The 17,186-nt window shown below is 57.1% G+C and overlaps 1 protein-coding gene across 9 annotated transcripts in view; it reads left to right on the forward strand.

The window, feature by feature from the left end:
• Window positions 1–17,186, forward strand: part of SHANK3 (SH3 and multiple ankyrin repeat domains 3) — a 383,466-nt gene that overhangs the window by 329,347 nt on the left and 36,933 nt on the right. For 8 of the 9 annotated variants that reach the window (XR_008574833.1, XR_008574834.1, XM_054811562.1 and 5 more), the window contains exons 19-22: window positions 1,431–1,511; window positions 4,725–4,748; window positions 8,298–8,425; window positions 9,519–9,624. Coding sequence is in view for 7 of the 9 variants with exons in the window: in XM_054811562.1 (XP_054667537.1) it covers window positions 1,431–1,511; window positions 4,725–4,748; window positions 8,298–8,425; window positions 9,519–9,624 (339 nt within the window). In the remaining 2 variants the exon portion in view is untranslated. The remainder of the gene's footprint in view (window positions 1–1,430; window positions 1,512–4,724; window positions 4,749–8,297; window positions 8,426–9,518; window positions 9,625–17,186) is intronic. The other variant, XM_054811551.1, reaches the window with a different exon arrangement.

Raw genomic sequence — 17,186 nt, forward strand, 5'->3', positions numbered from 1 at the left:
GCAGGCTGTGGGGCAGGCTGTGGGGCAGGCTGTGGGGCAGGAGTGTTTTCTGGGGGAGCGCAGCTCAGAGCCCGGCGCGGGGGGGGACGGGAGCGGGGCGTGGGGGAGGGAGGCAGCTCTCTGCGCTGACACGAAGAGCTGCAATTATATTGTCACGGCACAAAAGCACGAGTTGTGGGAAAGGCTGAGGCTCCGGAACCAGTGCTGGGACCAGCGCCGGTGCTGCTCGCCGCTTCTCCTGGTGCTTCCAGCCCTGCAGCCGGTGAGCAGCTGCCCGTCACTGCCCATCGCTGCCCGTCACTGCCTGCTGTCCGTGCCCTGAGCCCACAGAGCTGGACGGCCGCTCTTCCAGCACAGGGCGTGGGGACCGGAGCTGAGTCGCCCCTGCAGGACCCCGGCTGTAGCGTGGTGGGAGGGGGCCGGACCCCCGGACCCCCGGCCGGGGCTCGCCTCTCCCTGGGGGTGAAGGAGGCCTGAGTGGGACTGGCGTTTTCTGGCTGAATCCGCCCCTGTCGGGGTCTCTGATGCAGGCAGCGCCAGCAAAGCCTGAAGCTCTGGTTGCCATGGCAATGCCTGAGCGTTGAATCCAGCATTGTCAGCGAGCGAGCGCGAGGAGGAGGAGGCACCCCAAGTGAAGAGGAAGAGCCTTCAACTCGTCCCCGCTCCGGTGGGCTCATGGCATGCAGTGCCTCTGGGGCAGCCCCGCGGGCCGGCCCAGCTAGCCAGCCCCTCAGGGCAGCCCCACGCCCCGGCACAGCACCGCGCCACCCCGTGCCGGCCATGTGCCTCCGCTGCCCGGTGCGGAGCCGGCCGCCTCCAGCGCTTCGCTAGGGCCGCGGGAGCCTCGCCCCGTCCTGGATACAGCCGAGCCGGCAGAGGAGGGTGGGTGGGCTGTGTTTCGCTGGGGGATGCGCCGCGCCGAGGCGGGAATGAGAGACTGAGATCAGGCCTGCTGGACTTGTTTCTCCCTCCTACCCTCCACCCATGGCGTGTGCGGAGGGGAAGCAGCCATCAAAGCTGTTTGCTGAGTCCCACAGGCAGGCAGCCAGCTGCCTGAGACAGATTTAATTCGCGAGAGGCTTTCATAGCCATAGCATCTCCGGTAGCTGCAGGGGGGCAGGCGCAGCCCGGGGACATGACTTGGACTCTCCTCCGCTGAGGGCTGTGGGAGCCTGGGCAGCGTGCACGTGCCTGCGGGAGCCACCGGCCCCTCCGTGCCGGGGCCTGCCCCGTGCCCCGGGACTGTGCTACCGAGACCATGAAGAAGTTTGCTTCCACGCGCAGCCTCAATAAGATCCTGCAGCAGTGCGACTCCTCATCCCGCGAGTACGAGGAGATCCAGGCTGTGGAGAAGAAGTGGCATCTGCATCTGGCCACTCCTCGTAAGTTCCTGGACAAGAAATGCAAAATGCCGTCTCTCTTCCTTTCAGCTCCACCGCCTCCCAAGAGAGCGCCCAGCACCACCCTGACGCTGCGTTCCAAGTCCATGACGGCCGAGCTGGAAGAGCTGGGTAAGCGGCAGCAGGGGCTCGCGCGTGCATGCAGGGGTGCATGAGGAGCATGCGGGGCCGGGCTGGAGCAGGCAGCACACTCGCCCAACATCTGTTTTCCAGAGGGGTGCATGAGCTCGAGCGCGAGGCGACGCGTGCGTCTCCTGCGCCGAAGTTTCCGTCGTGCTTAGTGGTGTGTGGGGCACGGGGGGCTCAGAGCCCACGGGAGACCCCCGTAGAGCCGATCCACCCTTTCGGTGCCACCTCCCTGGAGAGGCAGCCTGGGGGAAGGACGCTGGCTGCCTCCGCGTGCTTGCAGAGAGGCTCGCCGCCCCCGTGCCCCGTCGTCAGGCACCCTGCTCCTCCTGCACTCTAAACAGCCCCTTGTTTTTATTTTCCTCTACCTCCAGGCAGATACCACATGCTGCCAGATTAGCTGGCATCCCCATGGGCTGCCCTCCCCCCTTACACACACACATGCATATGCACACACGCTCACACGTTCTGCTGTCACTACAGAGCCTACCCACGTTTCCAGATGCTTTGGTATCCCAGCTTGCATCTACATGTTCCTGTATTCTCCTAAAGCCTCTCCACCACCTCCCCCCTGCACTGCAGCCCCTCAGCCTTCCCGTCTCCTCTGGCGGCCTCGTGGAGCCCACACCTTCCCGGTGCGCTGGGCTCCCCCCAGGAGCATTCAGCCAGCTGAGGCTGGAGGGGTGCCGGTGTTCCGAACGGCGGTCCCTTCCCGCTGCACAGAGCGATTTGCCCGTTTTGCTGCGCGTTGTCCCCGGTGCGCTGCAGAGGCCGCAGGGCAGCTGAGCAGGGCGTCCCGCTGGCAGTGGCAGTGCCGGGGAGGCTGGCTAGCAGAACGGTGGCCGTGCGGCCCTCGCGGCCTGCCAGGCACAGGAGGTGCGGAGGGACCCCCCGTTCTGGGGGAGCCTTCGGGGCAGCCACGCGGCTCCGGTGCAGAGGAGGTTGGCTTTGCCGAGACGGGCTGTTCAGGGCTGACACAGGGCGGGAGTCGGATGTGCTGCAAGCTCCCACCGAAAGCATCAGCAGAGCGAGAGGGAGCCGCTCTCGGCACTGCCTACTGCCCTGGCTCGCGCTTCTGCTGGTTTTTTATTGTATATATATGTTTTTTGCTGTGCAGAAGTATGGTGATGTGTACAGATGTGCTTGCTGGCCATGGCGCAGAGGCTGCGCACAGCAGAGCCCTGTCCTGCCTGGGAGGGGACCCACCTGAGAGGCAGAAACCCAGGCAGAGACCCCCCCACTCCCTCTCTTTTTCAGGGCATTGAAGAAGGTCCATGACCCTTCTCGCTCTGCTCTCCTCCCTGTCCCACATGCCATCCAGGCTTTACAACCCTGTGGGGTTCTCCTGGAAGAAATAGACCTTGAGGGTTCGGGCTCACACTCAAATGTGGGTTTGAAGGGACAAATCTCAGCATTTAAGAACTTGCATCAACTGGTTGGTGGCCACTGTGATTTATGTTATGCTGAGCCCATTGCTAGATTTTCACCCTAGCCTGTTCCCCGCTTCTCCAGACCCGTATTGCTAAACCTGAAGGCGCTGTGTTTGCTGGTAGCCGTGAGGAGAGGATTCAGAATAGCCCGTTTCTTCCACTTTTTGCTCTTCCCTTTGCACGGATACTACAGAGACCCCAGGGTTCATATTTTTCCTCTTGATTGCTGGTCCTGAAAGCAGTTCCTAGCCGGTGTGATGGGTGCCTGCTTGCACGCACAGGCAGCATGTTGCCTCTGTGAGAACGCATTCCCCAGCTGCATGTGCCCGTCTTGGCGAACATCACGCCCGAGCCGAAGCCTGGCACGCGTCGTGCAGGCGCCTCTGCAGAGGGACGGGCGCACCAGCCACGGCTTTTGGCCTTGCGAGCGCCAGGCGGGGTGTGGGACAGCACCGTGGCACCACGGCACGTGGAAGCCCGCAGCGGCGTGAGGGAAGGGGGCCCCATTTGCATGTGTGTCGGCAAGCAGAGCTGCTGGGCTCGAGGGGGAGGGGAGCGAGTTCATGGAATGGGAAGTCACGAAGAGCAAAGAAATAGCTCTGCCAGAGAATATATTAAAGATGAGTCCTCTGGGTCTCCCTGAGGATTTTGCATCTCGATTCTGCCTCTCTGCTGCCTGGAGAGGGACTAGGAGCAGCAGCTGCCCATGGCTTCTGAGAGAGGGATTTGTCGCCAGTGCTTGGCCTTAGTGCACATGTTTTCCAGGAAATTGAGGTGGTTAGTCCCTACTTCATGTCCTGTGGATCAGGGAGAATGCTGTCGCCAGCCCCACCACGCACCCCCAGGGAGCACAGCACAGGGAAAATGGGGGATCGCTCCTCCTCCTGCACTTTGTCTTCTGGTGGTTGATCCTCCGGCTTTTACTGCGAAGGGGGAGGTTTTGTGCAGGTCAGCAGCCCCACGCCTCAGTGGTGTGTAAGTTCAGAGCCCAGTCTCCTTTTCTGAGGGGACAGTGGTGTTTGTTAGTGAAGGGGACATTTCTACCTGCAGCTTCATAAGGGGAGCTTTGTCAGGTGGTCCCTGCCCCTTTTTCCTTGAAGCCTGTCCCTGTCCTGCAGCTTGCAGGACATCGCAGGTGCCCATAGCCATACCTTCATGTTTTCTTCCTGCATGTTGTGCCAGTCCCCTTGGAAAAGCAGAATCCCAGCAAGCTGCTAACAAAGCACTCCTGTCCTGCAGTCCCAGCATTTGCTGGAAGCAGAGGGAGCTGGCTTTGGGAGATGGGCAGACTGCTGTGTCTCCTCGGTGAGCAGGAAGGGATTAAAAGCTTTTTTAAAAGAGTTTCTCCATGGCTCGGGCATTAAATGCCATCCAGACTTCCTCCTGGTCTTACTTCTTCTGACATTGCACCATCCCTCTGCTTTCCGGGTCTGAGTGAAGAGGAGGAGGGCTGGTCCCAGCCGTGCGGCTGGCAAACAGCCCAGCCTGTCTCGGGGCCAGGACAGGCGCCCGCCTTCCCACGGAGGGGCAACGGCGCCCAGGGGGATGCACAAGGTGCTGCACCCTCTGCCCCACCTGAGCCTTCGTCCCGAGAGCCCCCGGCGAGGCAGGTACGCGCTCGGCTGCCAGGGCTGATCCTGCCCGCATGCTGGGAGGCAGGAGAGTGTGTGGGGAAGAGGCACAGCAGGCAGGCAGCGAGGCTGGAGCTGGGAATGAAAGCAGGAACTGTGCATGCCATTCATGTTGTCTTTTGTTTCTTGATTCCAAGCCTCCATGCGGAGAAGAAAAGGGGGTGAGTGAAACCACACATCCTGGGGCTCCTCCCTTCCCCGTCAGCCACCCAGCCAGCACCCGGTCCGCCCCGCGCAGGCACACACGGTGCACCCCAAGGGACTGGCCCGGGTCACCGTCCCCTAGCTGTTGCGGGAAGGCTCAGCCTATGAATCTCTGGGGCTGGCTTCCCCGGGTGTTATGCTTGCTCCGTGTTTGCTCCACGGTGAAAATGCCCTGCACAGAAATGTGGGGTCCTAAGCACAGCCCCCCTCCACCCCGGGTCAGGCCTCTGGAGCTCAGTCAGATGAAATGGCAGCCACGCTCTTTGCCGTGTCCAGCAATGCAGGTGCTGCCTCTGCTTCTGCCTCTGCGTGGGCTGCCCCACTGCTCCCGGCGGTCCTGCGCCGAGGAAGGCGCCGAGCACGTACCTGCGCTGCAGACAGGGTTTGGTGGCAGCTCCAAGGGCACACCCCAGTTAGCTGGGGGAGAGCCAGTTTGGCTGTTCAGGGTGGAGAGGTGCCCAAGCTGGCCGGGGTAAAGCTGGTTGCAGCAGGACTCTACATACATGACAGTTGCACTGCGCAGTGTCCCTGTGGACGTTGCATGAGGGACGCTACAAAACCAGGAGGTTCTTGCCCGGGCTGAGAGCCAGTAATGGACAGTCCTGAATGGACGGGAAGGCTCATCCTGTGCCAGCACACAGCTCTGCATTTCTCCAGCACAGGGTAGAGGACAGGGAGCCTGGAGACCTGACCCCGGTTCTTAGCCTTTCAGAAGCAAAACTCTGTCCAGGTAATGCGAAGCTGGAGAACTGTTGCCCAAAGAACAGGAAATTTGAGGGACCAACTCTTCCACCATGGCAGTGATAGCATAGGGAAGGTGAGCAGGGCTTGCAAGTGGGAGGTTTCTCAGGGACGTCCCCAGACTTCCTCTATGCCGAGCAGATCTGTCAGACCCTGAGGTGGAGGCAATGCAGAGGTCCCATGGACCAGAATGATCAGCTGGAGGTCACCAGGGATGTCCTGACATAGAAGATGGCCATCTCCAAGTGCGTGGTGGAGAGCTCTTGCCCCTTTGGACAGCCAGAGCCGTCGGGGTGCACGCATTCCTGGGGGGTCCCTCTTTCCAGGGAAGCCCCAGCACTGCCTCATCTCCTGCCCCAGCAGCCCAGGCAGGATCCGCTCCAGGATGGCAGATACAAAGTGCAGTTAGCGGTGATTTATCTCCCTGCGCTCTAATGGCATTAAGGGACAGAAAGTAGGATAAAGCTGGAAGCAGAGGCAGGTGGAGAGGGCTGAGCATCGCTGTTACTCCTCTCACAGCACTAACTACATCGCTACAGGGCTGCCCAGAGCAGCTTCCAGAGACACCGATGAGATGGCCTTCTAGCACACAGTCTTTAGAATCAGCCCACGGCCCGGCCCCCCCGAGGCTTGGCTGTTAGAGCTCCATGCAGTTGCTCAGCAGCGTTTGGCCGTAAGGGATGAGCCAGCTCCCCGCCAAGCAGGGTGAACAGCCCCCCGCATCTTGGGGTGAGCACAGCGTGAGCGTCGCATGGCGGCGAGGAAGAGGAACCATGAAGGCCCCCAGAGACAAGGATGGTTGGTTACTGGAGGTCTTGTGCCGAGGAAGTTCAGGAGCTGTTTCCGTGAGGCAGGTGCAGGTCCTTAGTTCTGGGGCCTTGGTGGATACCTGCCACCAAGGCTGCTGGCCTCAGAGGGCACCTAGGTCCCATTGGCAAAGACCACTTGGCATCAATGTTTGCGTAGGGCTTGCTCCTCCACAGACCAGGCTTCTGAAATGTCTGGGACTCGTTTTTAGCTTCCGTAACTCAGGAGTGCTGGCTTGCAAACTGTCCCGCAGACACCTGCCGTGGCCGCAGTGTGCAAGGTACTGAAGCCGTCCCGTGAGTCCCGTCAGCCCCCGGCAGGGTTCTGCAGGAATACAGGCCTGATGGTCAGAGCTCTCCAGGTCACTCGGGTCACAGGGATCAGCAGCTCCCACCCCACAGCCGTGATGTTTCACAGTGCCAAGTCCAATGACCAGGCCGGAAGGAGCCCAGAAGTTTACAAGCCTCAGCTGGAGGCAGGCAGAGCTTGTCAGCCTTATGGGGTGAACGCTGCACGTGTTCTCCCTTCTTGATGAATGCCAAGGCAGAGCCATCAGCCCCAGCACAGCAACACGCCAGCGTGACGGCCGTGCTGCAGAGCCAGCTGGCACCATTTATGACATGCAGCCGAGAGACTCAACCCTGCCCGGCCCAGGGAGCTGTAGGAGCAGGGAGCAGCCACACGTGAATGGACCCGGTGTGGGCTGAGCACCAGCCCCGCAGCCTTCGTTAGCTCGGCTGTGCTGGACCCTGTCCGGCTCCACGCGGAGGAAGCTCAGGAGGGGTCAGTGGTGACGGTGGCCAGCGTCTGCCTGCTGCCCCTTCCGATGTCCTGAGTTTCAGGATGCTCCGCAGCCCCAGACAGAAAACCCCAGCAGCAGCCGGGGCAGCCGTGCAGGCTGTGGGAGCAGCGAGGGCTCCCCAGAGGACAGGCATGGTCGCACAGCTGACAGGCCGGGGGCCCGGCCGGCCCCACCACCCTGAGCACCTCGGGCAGGGCAGGCCGAGGTCTGTCGCCTTCACCCACGAGTCCAGCGCGTCAGGCAGGTCTGTAGCGATGAGGCAGGGCCGAGGTCAGGCCTGGGAGTCGGTGTGTGGGTCAGGCCTGTGGCGGCACAGACACGGCTGTGACAGCTCTGCAGAGGCTGCTGCTTGCACCACTGACGCCCCCAGCCTGCACCCACCCGGAGCTCCCGGGCCCACCGACACGGCGTGCGTGAGGGGGCAGGTTACCCCTGTCAGGGCCATTTGGGCACGAGTCCACTTGGGGAAGAAACGTCCCAGTTTGTCCCAGACAGACACTGGAGTGACGCTGGTTGTGCTGGAGCCGGACTGAATCCCGTGGAGTCCCGTGGACTTCTGCATCGCTTGTGGTCCCTGCGGCACCTGGGTTCCCTTACCTGCCGTATCACAGCCGCTGCCCACACCCCCTTCAGTGGGGGGCTCGGTCTCATTCTGAATATCAAAAATATTATCTGGGCAAAAATTTGCTCTTTTAGTGTAAGGATCGAGGCTTCCTCAAAGCGTGGCACAGTGGGAGTGGCCCCACCTTGGGCGCTGGCAGGTCAGACCCCGGAGGTCAGGCAGGCCGGTCAGGGGTGCCCAGGCGGTGCAGATGCGCCGGGTGCAGCCAGGGTGGGAGAGCGGCATGGCACGGTACCGCCGCACCGGGCTGTCGGCTGCGGGTCCCCCAGCTGAGCCAGGCCGGTGCCTGGTTGTGCATCGTGGCGGGTGGGCGGCTCCACAAACACCTCAAATCTTCATTACCCGCTGGCTGGGGAGGAGACGACTGAGTGGCCGCTTCCTCGACTCTGTGCTCAGCAGGCCTACGAACCGCTCTCCCTGTGGGGACATTCGCTCCCTGCCGAGCCGCGCTGCAGGGGATGGGCCCATCGTGGGGGAGCTGCCTCGGCACGGTGGCCCTTGCTGATCCGTTTGCTTTTATGTTTGGATTTTCAGAGAAACTGGATGAGATTTTGGCAGCAGCCGAGCCCGCGCTGAGAGCAGACATTGTTGAAGCAGATTCTAGGGCAGCCACTGTGAAGCAGCGACCAACAAGCCGGCGCATCACGCCAGCAGAAATCAGTGTGAGAGAGGAGGGCTCGCGGTGGGAGAGGGAAGGGCACGTCGTGCTGTGACAGATGCTGACTGCCAGCCCTGAGACTCGCGCTGGGGAGAGGGTTTCCCCAGGGAGCGGAAGGAGAGAGTCTGGGGGGAGATGGAGACACAGAGCAGGAGTCCAGGCAGGTGGTGGAGGGGCTGACCCGGGCTGTTTGGCACTCGCTCGCTGGCACGGCATTGCCACGGGGAGGACGTAAGAGCAGATCTGAAGGAGTGTGGAAAGCTGAGCCGGAGAGCTTAGTCTGGGTGCAATTTTCTGGATGTGAAGCTGGAAATTAGGAGGAATCAAAGAAGAGAAAAACGCCATCTCCGAGGGGAAGCATGGATGGAGTAGGAGTGGGGCTGCCAGCTCCAGGCTGTCTGGATTGTGAAAGTGCTGCAGGCGGTGGGAGGCAGCTTCTGGAGCAGGAGGTAAAATGGGACAGGCTGCTTCTGAGCAGAGACTGGCCTGAGCGAAGCCTTCCCACGGGAGGAAGGCTGCTGCTGGAGTCAGCATCACTGTGCCACCCCACCCTGGGCACAAAGTGCCTGAGAGCAGGCAGGGGGGAGCAGGCAGGTAGGGGAGAGCAGGCAGGTAGTGGGGAGTAGGCAGGCGGTGGGGAGCAGGCAGGCATGGGGAGCAGGCAGGGGAGACAGGGCAGGCAGGGGGAGCAGGCAGATGGGGGAGCAGGCAGGGGGGGAGCAAGCAGTCAGGGTAGAGAGGGCAGGCAGGGAAGAGCGGGCAGGCAGAGGGGAGCAGGCAAGGGATATGGAGGGAGGGTTAGCCCTTCAAAGGGCAATAGCTTAGGGTTTGGAGGGGTGCTGGATGGTGCACGCAGGATGGAGTGTAGAGGTGAGGAAGGGTCCGTCCTGGTCCCCGGGGAAGCCGTCCCCCCCCCGGGCAGTGGCAGCCCCAGCTGCAGGCGCAGCAGGGACAGGCTCTGGGTGCAGACTGATGCGGGGTAGAGCCCCAGCATCGCCCACAGTTGGAAGGATCTGGCAGACTGAGATGAAGTGTTGTGTCCTTCCAGCTGAGTCTTGCTGATGTCCAGAATGGAAATTTCTTTTTGTCTCTTCCAGTCACTCTTTGAACGCCAGGGTATGGCAGCACACTCGGGGGTCCTTGCGGGAGCTGAGAAGCCCCATGTTTCACTGCGCAAAGGAATTCCACGGACAAAATCTGTAGGTAAGGCAAGCTGGGGGGAAATCCCTTCCTAAAGAGGAAAGACTGTCCCTATGGAGCGTTCGTGCCTGCACAGGAATCAGCAGGAAAGACTCGACCCTCTCAACCGGCTTGTAGCTAAAGATCTTTGGAGAGGGGATGGAAGGCTGCCTGTGTCCTGAGCAGCCTGTTCTAACGCTGACACTGGTCCTGCTCTGAGCAGAAGGTTGGACTGGAGACCTCCAGAGGTGCCTGGCGCTCTTGGGTTCCTTACGGCACTGCCAGGGACGGGAGTTTCTCCCACCCTCCATGCTGGCAAATGAGGGTCGGTGGCTGATTTTCTGTCTGCCCATGGGGCAGCTGGGCTGGGCATGCAGTGTGCTGAACACATGGCTGCTTGAGCATAAGACCATGAGCATTCACAGACTGAGACAATGGAGCAAGTAACCTCTGAATTTTTTCTAAGTAAAATCAGGACAGGGTCTTGTCTATGGGCTACGTTGGGATCTTTTGACCCTGTCCCAAAAGGTTTACAGTGCAACTAAAACCAAAAATATGCTGGAGGAGGGAGATGGGAGGACAGGGCAGAGTGAACAAGGGCTGGTGGCACAATGACAGTGTGGGGTCTCATTTTCTTCTCTTGCTTTTGTGTGTCGGTGGGTTTTTGACACCATCTCTCATAACATCCTCATAGGCAAGCTTAGGCAGTGTGGGTTGGATGAGTGGACAGTGAGGTGGGTTGAGAACTGGCTGAATGGCAGAACCCAGAGGGTTGTGATCAGCGGCGCAGAGTATAGTTGGAGGCCTGTAGCTAGTGGTGTGCCCCAAGGATCAGTGCTTGATCTGGTCTTATTCAATGTATTCATCGATGACCTGGGCAAGGGGACAGAGTGTACCCTCAACAAATTCGCTGATGATACAAAACTGGGAGGAGTGGCCGACACAGCAGAAGGCTGCGCTGCCATTCAGCCAGATCAGGACAGGCTGGAGAGTTGGGTGGAGAGGAACCAAATGAAGTTCAACAAGGGCAAGTGTAGGGTCCTGCACCTGGGAAGGAATAACCTCAGGCACCAGGACAGGTTGGGGGTTGACATTACTAAAGTTAGGTAACACTCCAGTTGCCCAGGTCTTAGCACCACACTTCCAGAAGGATGTGGGTCAAGAGGAGAGTCCCAAGGAGGACACCTGGAAGATAAAAGGCCCAGGAGGAAAGACGTGGTTTGATTGTGTAGGGTCCTGCACCCAGGGAAGAACAACCCCAGGCACCAGGACAGGCTGGGGGTTGACCTGCTGGGAAGCAGCACTGCGGAGAAGGACCTGGCAGTCCTGGTGGACAACAAGCTCTCCGTGACCAGCAGTGTGCCCTCGTGGCCAAGAAGGCCAATGGTGTCCCGGGGTGCATTAAGAGCAGCATGGCCAGCAGGTCGAGGGAGGTTCTCCTCCCCCTCTGCTCTGCCCTGCTGAGGCCACATCTGGAGTTCTGTGTCCAGTGCTGGGCTCCCCAGTTCCAGACAGACTGGGAACTACTGGGGAGAGTCCAGCCGAGGGCTGCGAGGATGAGGAGGGGACTGGAGCATCTCTCGGACGAGGAAAGGCTGAGAGACCTGGGGCTGCTTAGTCTGGAGAAGAGAAGGCTGAGAGGGGATCTCATCAACACTTATCACGATCTAAAGGGTGGGGGTCAGCAGGATGGGGCCAGACTCTTCTCCGTGGTGCCCAGCGACAGGACAAGGGGCAACGGGCACAAACTGGAACACGGGAAGTTCCATCTCAACAGGAGGAAAAACTTCTTCCCTCTGAGGGTGACCGAGCCCTGGGACAGGCTGCCCAGAGAGGTTGTGGAGTCTCCTTCTCTGGAGAGATTCCAAACCCGCCTGGACGCCATCCTGTGCGACCTGCTCTGGGTGATCCTGCTCTAGCAGGGGGTTGGACCAGATGATCTCCAGAGGTCCCTGCCCACCCCCACCAGACTGGGGTTCTGTGTTTTCATCCGGGTGGTAACACCAAGCCGCGGTGTTAGCGAGGGCTGAGGGCTGTGCAGGTCGGAGCTGGGGACAGTGCGTTGGCACTTAGGTAGAGAAGCTGAGGGGCAGGAGGAAAGGAGCAGAGAGAAAGGCGGTGTGCTCTGTGGTGAGTGCTGGTTTTAGGTAACCCCAAGGCATGATTTGATGGTAATGGTGGTGCCAAAACAGATTGTGTGTTTAACACACAAAATAAGTTAATAGAAAGTAAATTCTGCTTTGAACTACAGCTGAGAGCAGCACAATCCCAGGAAAAATGTAAAAAATATTTGAAAAATGCAGGGATTAGTATTCAAAATGCACTTTTTAATGTACAGAGCCATGGAATTGCTGTGCATACGTGCCTCACATTTGTGTTTGTGTGAGAGCAGCTGGTACCTGTAGTCCCGCATGAAATTGGTCTGAGAGTAGTAGAGAGGTAGAGATAATCAAATGTGTGTATGATTAATCTGGAAAACAAACTAGGAGAGAAAATCTTGAAAAAAAAATAAAGAGCGGGTGTTTAAGGGACTGCCCTGGTGTGTACCTACACACCGTGTTGGTAAAGCTCCTGTCCTGCCGCAACCTCCCGTAACTGAAGGGCTGAACTAGAACCTGGGCCGAGCAGACGATGAGATGCGGAGTTGGAAGCCAATGTAGGCATTAATTAATTGCTCGTACGTTGCAATGCTGTTAATGTACACGGTAGACGGAGAGCAGAGCTGGCTGCCTTGGTGCCAGGGATCACCACAGCACCGACCCACGGGCTTGCTGGAGTAGAAGGAACCAGTTAATTTTCTCACAAAGGTGAAAACCATCAGTGGCACCTGCAGGATGGGATTCGTCTCATCCAGCCATACATGTTAACAGAAATCTCCATCCAAGTAAGGTGCCCGGGAACCCTCTACAGAGGCAGTAGGCACTTTTAACATGATTTATCTGATGTCTTGATCTTAGAGGTGAATCCTGCACAGGACTGCAGGGGGATGTAGGGACTGCTGAGGTGTACGGCTACCCGGCAGACAAGCATGCGGTCGCCAGCGGTGTCTCAAGTGCATCTTTCTTTTGCAAACTATACCCTAGGTGTTTGGTTTATGCGTGAGAATGTTTGTGACAATGCTTCTAAGCAGAAGTTGTTCAAGGTTCAATCAAGCCACAAACAGCTGGAAATCATATTAAAGGCGATCTGTTGTGTAAAATAGCATCTTAACCCAGTAGTAGCTCATAAACTGGAAAAGCATTCATTAAATACAAAACACTTGCCCGTAAGGAGCTCCTTTTTGCTTGCGAAAGCAGACTGACTGAGGAAGTCCCCTAAAGCTACACCTCATCGTGTGATGCTTGTCGTGCAGGTCTGCTGCCAAGGATCTCTGTACGGGAAGAGAGATTCGAAGTTTGTAGGGTCTGTACAGCTGTACAGTTTGTTGGGTTGTGTGTAGGGTTTATAAGCTCATGAGCTTAGAGGTTAATGCCCCACGTACGTCCTTTCTGTTCAGCGCCTAGAGCATTGAGACCTTGATCCTTGCACGGGATTCCCAACCATCGCAGCTACACACGCTGTGCACCAAGGGGATTAGAAACGCTAGATTTAATTGCATCAGGGAAGATTAAAAGCAGACCTGGAGATGCCCTGTTTTGAGCAGGAACGGCTGCAGCTGCCACGAGTACAGCATCTAAGAAGAACCCAACAATAAATACAGGAAAAAAATCACACGTAGCTCTTAATTCTAGGCTCGATCCAAGAGTGACATATGTCTGTCTGCACCGAAAGGGAACAATTCCTGTTGAGCAGGGGACAGCAACTTCTTGTTTCCAGTTTGCCTGCCACAATAGACACCAAAAGCAGTGCCTCTTAGAAGCTGGCTAATTTTTGTGGAATTCCAGATAAGCTAAAATAGAAAACAGCCAAACAGCAGAAATTGGGTTGCAATAGGCTTGTTTTAGAAGTCCTCCTTGAGCTGTCATTTCACACCCACAATGACAGGCTCACACGCTGTACAGTCAGTTGACTTCATGATAAAAATCACTACTAAAAGCAAGGAACGAGATGAAAAATAAGCAGAGGTTGGTTGCTTGGTTTGGTTTTTTGGTGAAGAAACGCTCTCAATTATTTGCATATTACACAGCTGGTTTAGATTCCCAGGGACTTGTGACAAAAGATCAAAGCATTTCATGTTTGCATCTAAAAATTTCTTGAGACGCAGGTAGTTAACCCTCGACTGGCTACAAAGAAAGCAGAGGGGAAGAAATATTTCAACAAAAATCTGAAGAAATGCATTGCAGTGGGGAGGCTGACAGAAAAGAAAAATTTCTGTCAGACTTCCAAGATAGCTACCACGCCATCTGCTCCAGCATCAGAAGTTAAAAACACTTGAAAGTCTGCAGAACCGTCATGGTACCCACTAAGTCTCTCCCCTGAGCAAATTCAAGATGATGTAGAGGGAGGTTTTGCACGGAGAGAAGTAGCGTGTCCCCCCGTGTCAGGTAGAAGCCCGATGGACTGTGGGCGCTGGCTGTAGGTGGCAGATGCTCCGTACTGACTAAGCATCGTCACTGCTGAGGAAATACGGGGTGACTTGGTGTTCAAAGAGACGCTGAGGATGTCGGGCTGCTCCTGCTCTGCCAGCTCAGGGTGAGTGTGCATCCTTCCCTGGCCGAGGAAGGGCTGGCAGGGTGGGGGCAGCCCTCCCCGATCCCGTTCCAGGACCGTCCTTCCCTCATCCTGGGGAACTCCCAGTGCTTTCCCCTCTTCTAAACAGGTTCTCAGGTTCACCCTGGCTGGGATTTAAGCTTCATGCCATAGCAGCCAGCACACTACTGTTATTTCCCTGCTCTCCGAAGGACAGTGGGCTTTCCTCCTCCTCCAGTCAGTTTGGTTGTTGCCTGTGGCTGATGTCAGCCCCGCACACCCGAGGATGGCGATGCTCGCCCGCTTTCCGCTTCTGGACGTGAGCGAAGCCGCGGCACGGGGCACCGTTCGGCTGGGAGCTGCTCTGCCATCCCTGCATGGGGAAAGCAAGGCTGGGAACGGTGGGGTGTGCTCTGGAGACAGCCACCTCATTAGCTGGCCCAAATTAATGTACAGAGTTAGATTCTCACAGGGATTTAGGCTGTTATGGCAACGGGCCCAAAAGCATTACGGAGAGTTTTTGTGTTTTCCTTGGGGATTAATAATGCATTGAGCATGCTGTGAATTGCAGAAGGGGTTGCCATGAGGCTTGTGGCACTGCCAGGCTGCGCTTCGGGCGTGCGCCCGGAGCGTGATTCTCATTTCAGACAGGTCACTCTGAGAGCTCGGAGATGGGGATCTTCGCTGGTCCTTGCTGGTCGCTGGAGGCTCCGTTTTGACTCGGGCTCTTTATTCCTGCATGCACCGACCTCTGTAGTTCGATCCCGGTGATGTCTTGTTGCTCTTTGTAGGAAGCGTATGTGCTCCCCTACGCTGAAGATGCAGTACATGCTGTTTGAAGAGAGCTGAGACACAAAATCTCAATGGCAGTTAGCAAAGGGACAGCGTTGTTTGTTTGTCATTGGAAGTTTAATCTTCCAGTTCTGCATATGGAAGACTGATCAGGCGCAGAGGGAGGTCCCGGGCAGACACGGGGTCGTGCCGTTTGTGACAGACAAACGCTCCCTCTTCTCGGAGGTCAGCCCCACCGCCCCCATCCCTCCAGAGAACCCGGAGCAGCTCACAAGGTTTCACGTTCATCTGGCAGCCCTTCGGTGGGTGGTGGAGGGGGTCTGGAGGAGGTGGGAGCGCTCGGTCGCTGGCAGCCAAGTGTGCCGGGAAACACAGCACAGATGCCGTGCGTGATCCTGCGACACGGGGGAACAGCAAGCAGCAAGTCGGTAACTGCTAGGTTGAGATCCACAGAACGAAAGGACAATCTAGTTCAGGTGCTCCGAATTCAAAGGAACTGCCTCCCCCCCGTGTCGTGCTGCGTGTTAGAGTCTGGCTGAGGCTCCTCACCCAAGAGTTCTAGTGCGGGGTGATGGTCTGCTGTGTGGGTGCACACGTTGGTGGCTCTGCGGTCTCTTGGGTGCCTCTGGGTCATGTAGAAGGGCTCCACGTGCTGCAGGAGGTGGTTGGGCTCCTTCTCCTGCAGACTGCCCGTCCCCTGGGCCGAGGTCTGCCCAGTGCCCGACGCAGCACTCGCCAACAGGCAAGTGTTAAGGTAAAAGTGAAAAATCCGCATATTTACGACCAGTGATTAACTGTTAACATTTCAGTCAGTAGGAGTGAAGTTGGATGAAAGAGCCATGCTTTTGGCTACCAGCATTTTAGATAAGTAGATTGTCTCTCCATTTCAAGTTAAAACCTGCCAGGATGATTGCACTGGTCTCGTAGCTGGTCCCTCACCTTGTAGGAGGACCCTTGTCCTCGGCACTGCTTTCACCAGGGGGGTTTCTCTGTGGCTGGGTGCTCGCTACCTCTGCAGGGCTCTGTGCAGAGTCCAGCCTGCTCTGCAAGGATCGAACGCAATTCATAAATCCAATACTTAATCAAGACATCAGTTTTCAAGCCTGCTCCCAAGGGATTACTGGTTGTCTTTGTTCAACTTCGGGGACTCCCTGAGCAGAACTATATCCTGTGCAGACAGTAAATAAAACTCAGCAACGATTAGTCTCATGCTTAACTATAAACAGATGCTTCTCCGTGTTAAGGGAGAGGTTTCATTTTGCCCATGTGATCACATTTAAATATCAGTGAGGAGTTTTTTCCTATTGTGAAGACTGTATTTTACAAAATTCACTATCACAGTAGGAATGGGTAGTGAAAGATTCGAATAAGAGAGCATAATAACACAGCAACACAATTCAAAGAAAGCCTTGTAAAAGGTCTTTACAGACCAGATGGGCACCAAATTAAACTGCGATGGAATTTCAAAAGCAAGAAAGGGAGGTAATTCTGCACAGGGTGCTGGCGAGCCACAGAACTCGTTGCTGCAGGATATGGGGAGCGCGAGAAATTTGCATCAGTTCAAAGAGCACTGCCAAGCGTCTGGAAGAAGAAAGTCCTACAAGGGTTAAACACAAATCAGTCTGACTCAGCCAGCTCTTGATCAGCAAATTGCTGGAAGCTGACAGAGTATTTGGGAGGGGCGAAGCAGCGCTGCGTGCTCGCTGTGTTCCTACATGCTTCCTCAGGCAAGTAGTATTGGCTGCTGCCAGGCAGCACGCTGGGCAAGATGTGCCTTTGATCTGCAAGACTGGAGAAGTGGGGATCGAGGCAGCGTCGTCAACAGAATATAGGGAGTGAGCAAGCTGCGCGGAGAGGAGGAGAGGCAGATGAGTAAATGGATGTAGTTGTTTATGCAGGACGCGGATGGCAAACACGCCGGTACAGTGAGCAGAGCAGCTGTGTCAGAATGGTGAGTTGCAGGTAGTGAAGAAAGAGCGTGCCAAGAATTTGCTTTCCTCCCACCACTCCCATCAGTGATCTCTCCTGAGTGCTGATTTTCTTGCTGAGGAGCAATAGGAAACGTTCGGTTTCACAGGGAGCAGACATTATTCCCACTATACCAAGGAGCGGGGTTGTAGAGATGGTCAGCTTGGGAACCAGGACTGGAAAGAAGCCACTCTTCT

The sequence above is a fragment of the Grus americana genome, chromosome 1, assembly GCF_028858705.1.
Source record: "Grus americana isolate bGruAme1 chromosome 1, bGruAme1.mat, whole genome shotgun sequence".
Classification (NCBI taxonomy): domain Eukaryota; kingdom Metazoa; phylum Chordata; class Aves; order Gruiformes; family Gruidae; genus Grus; species Grus americana.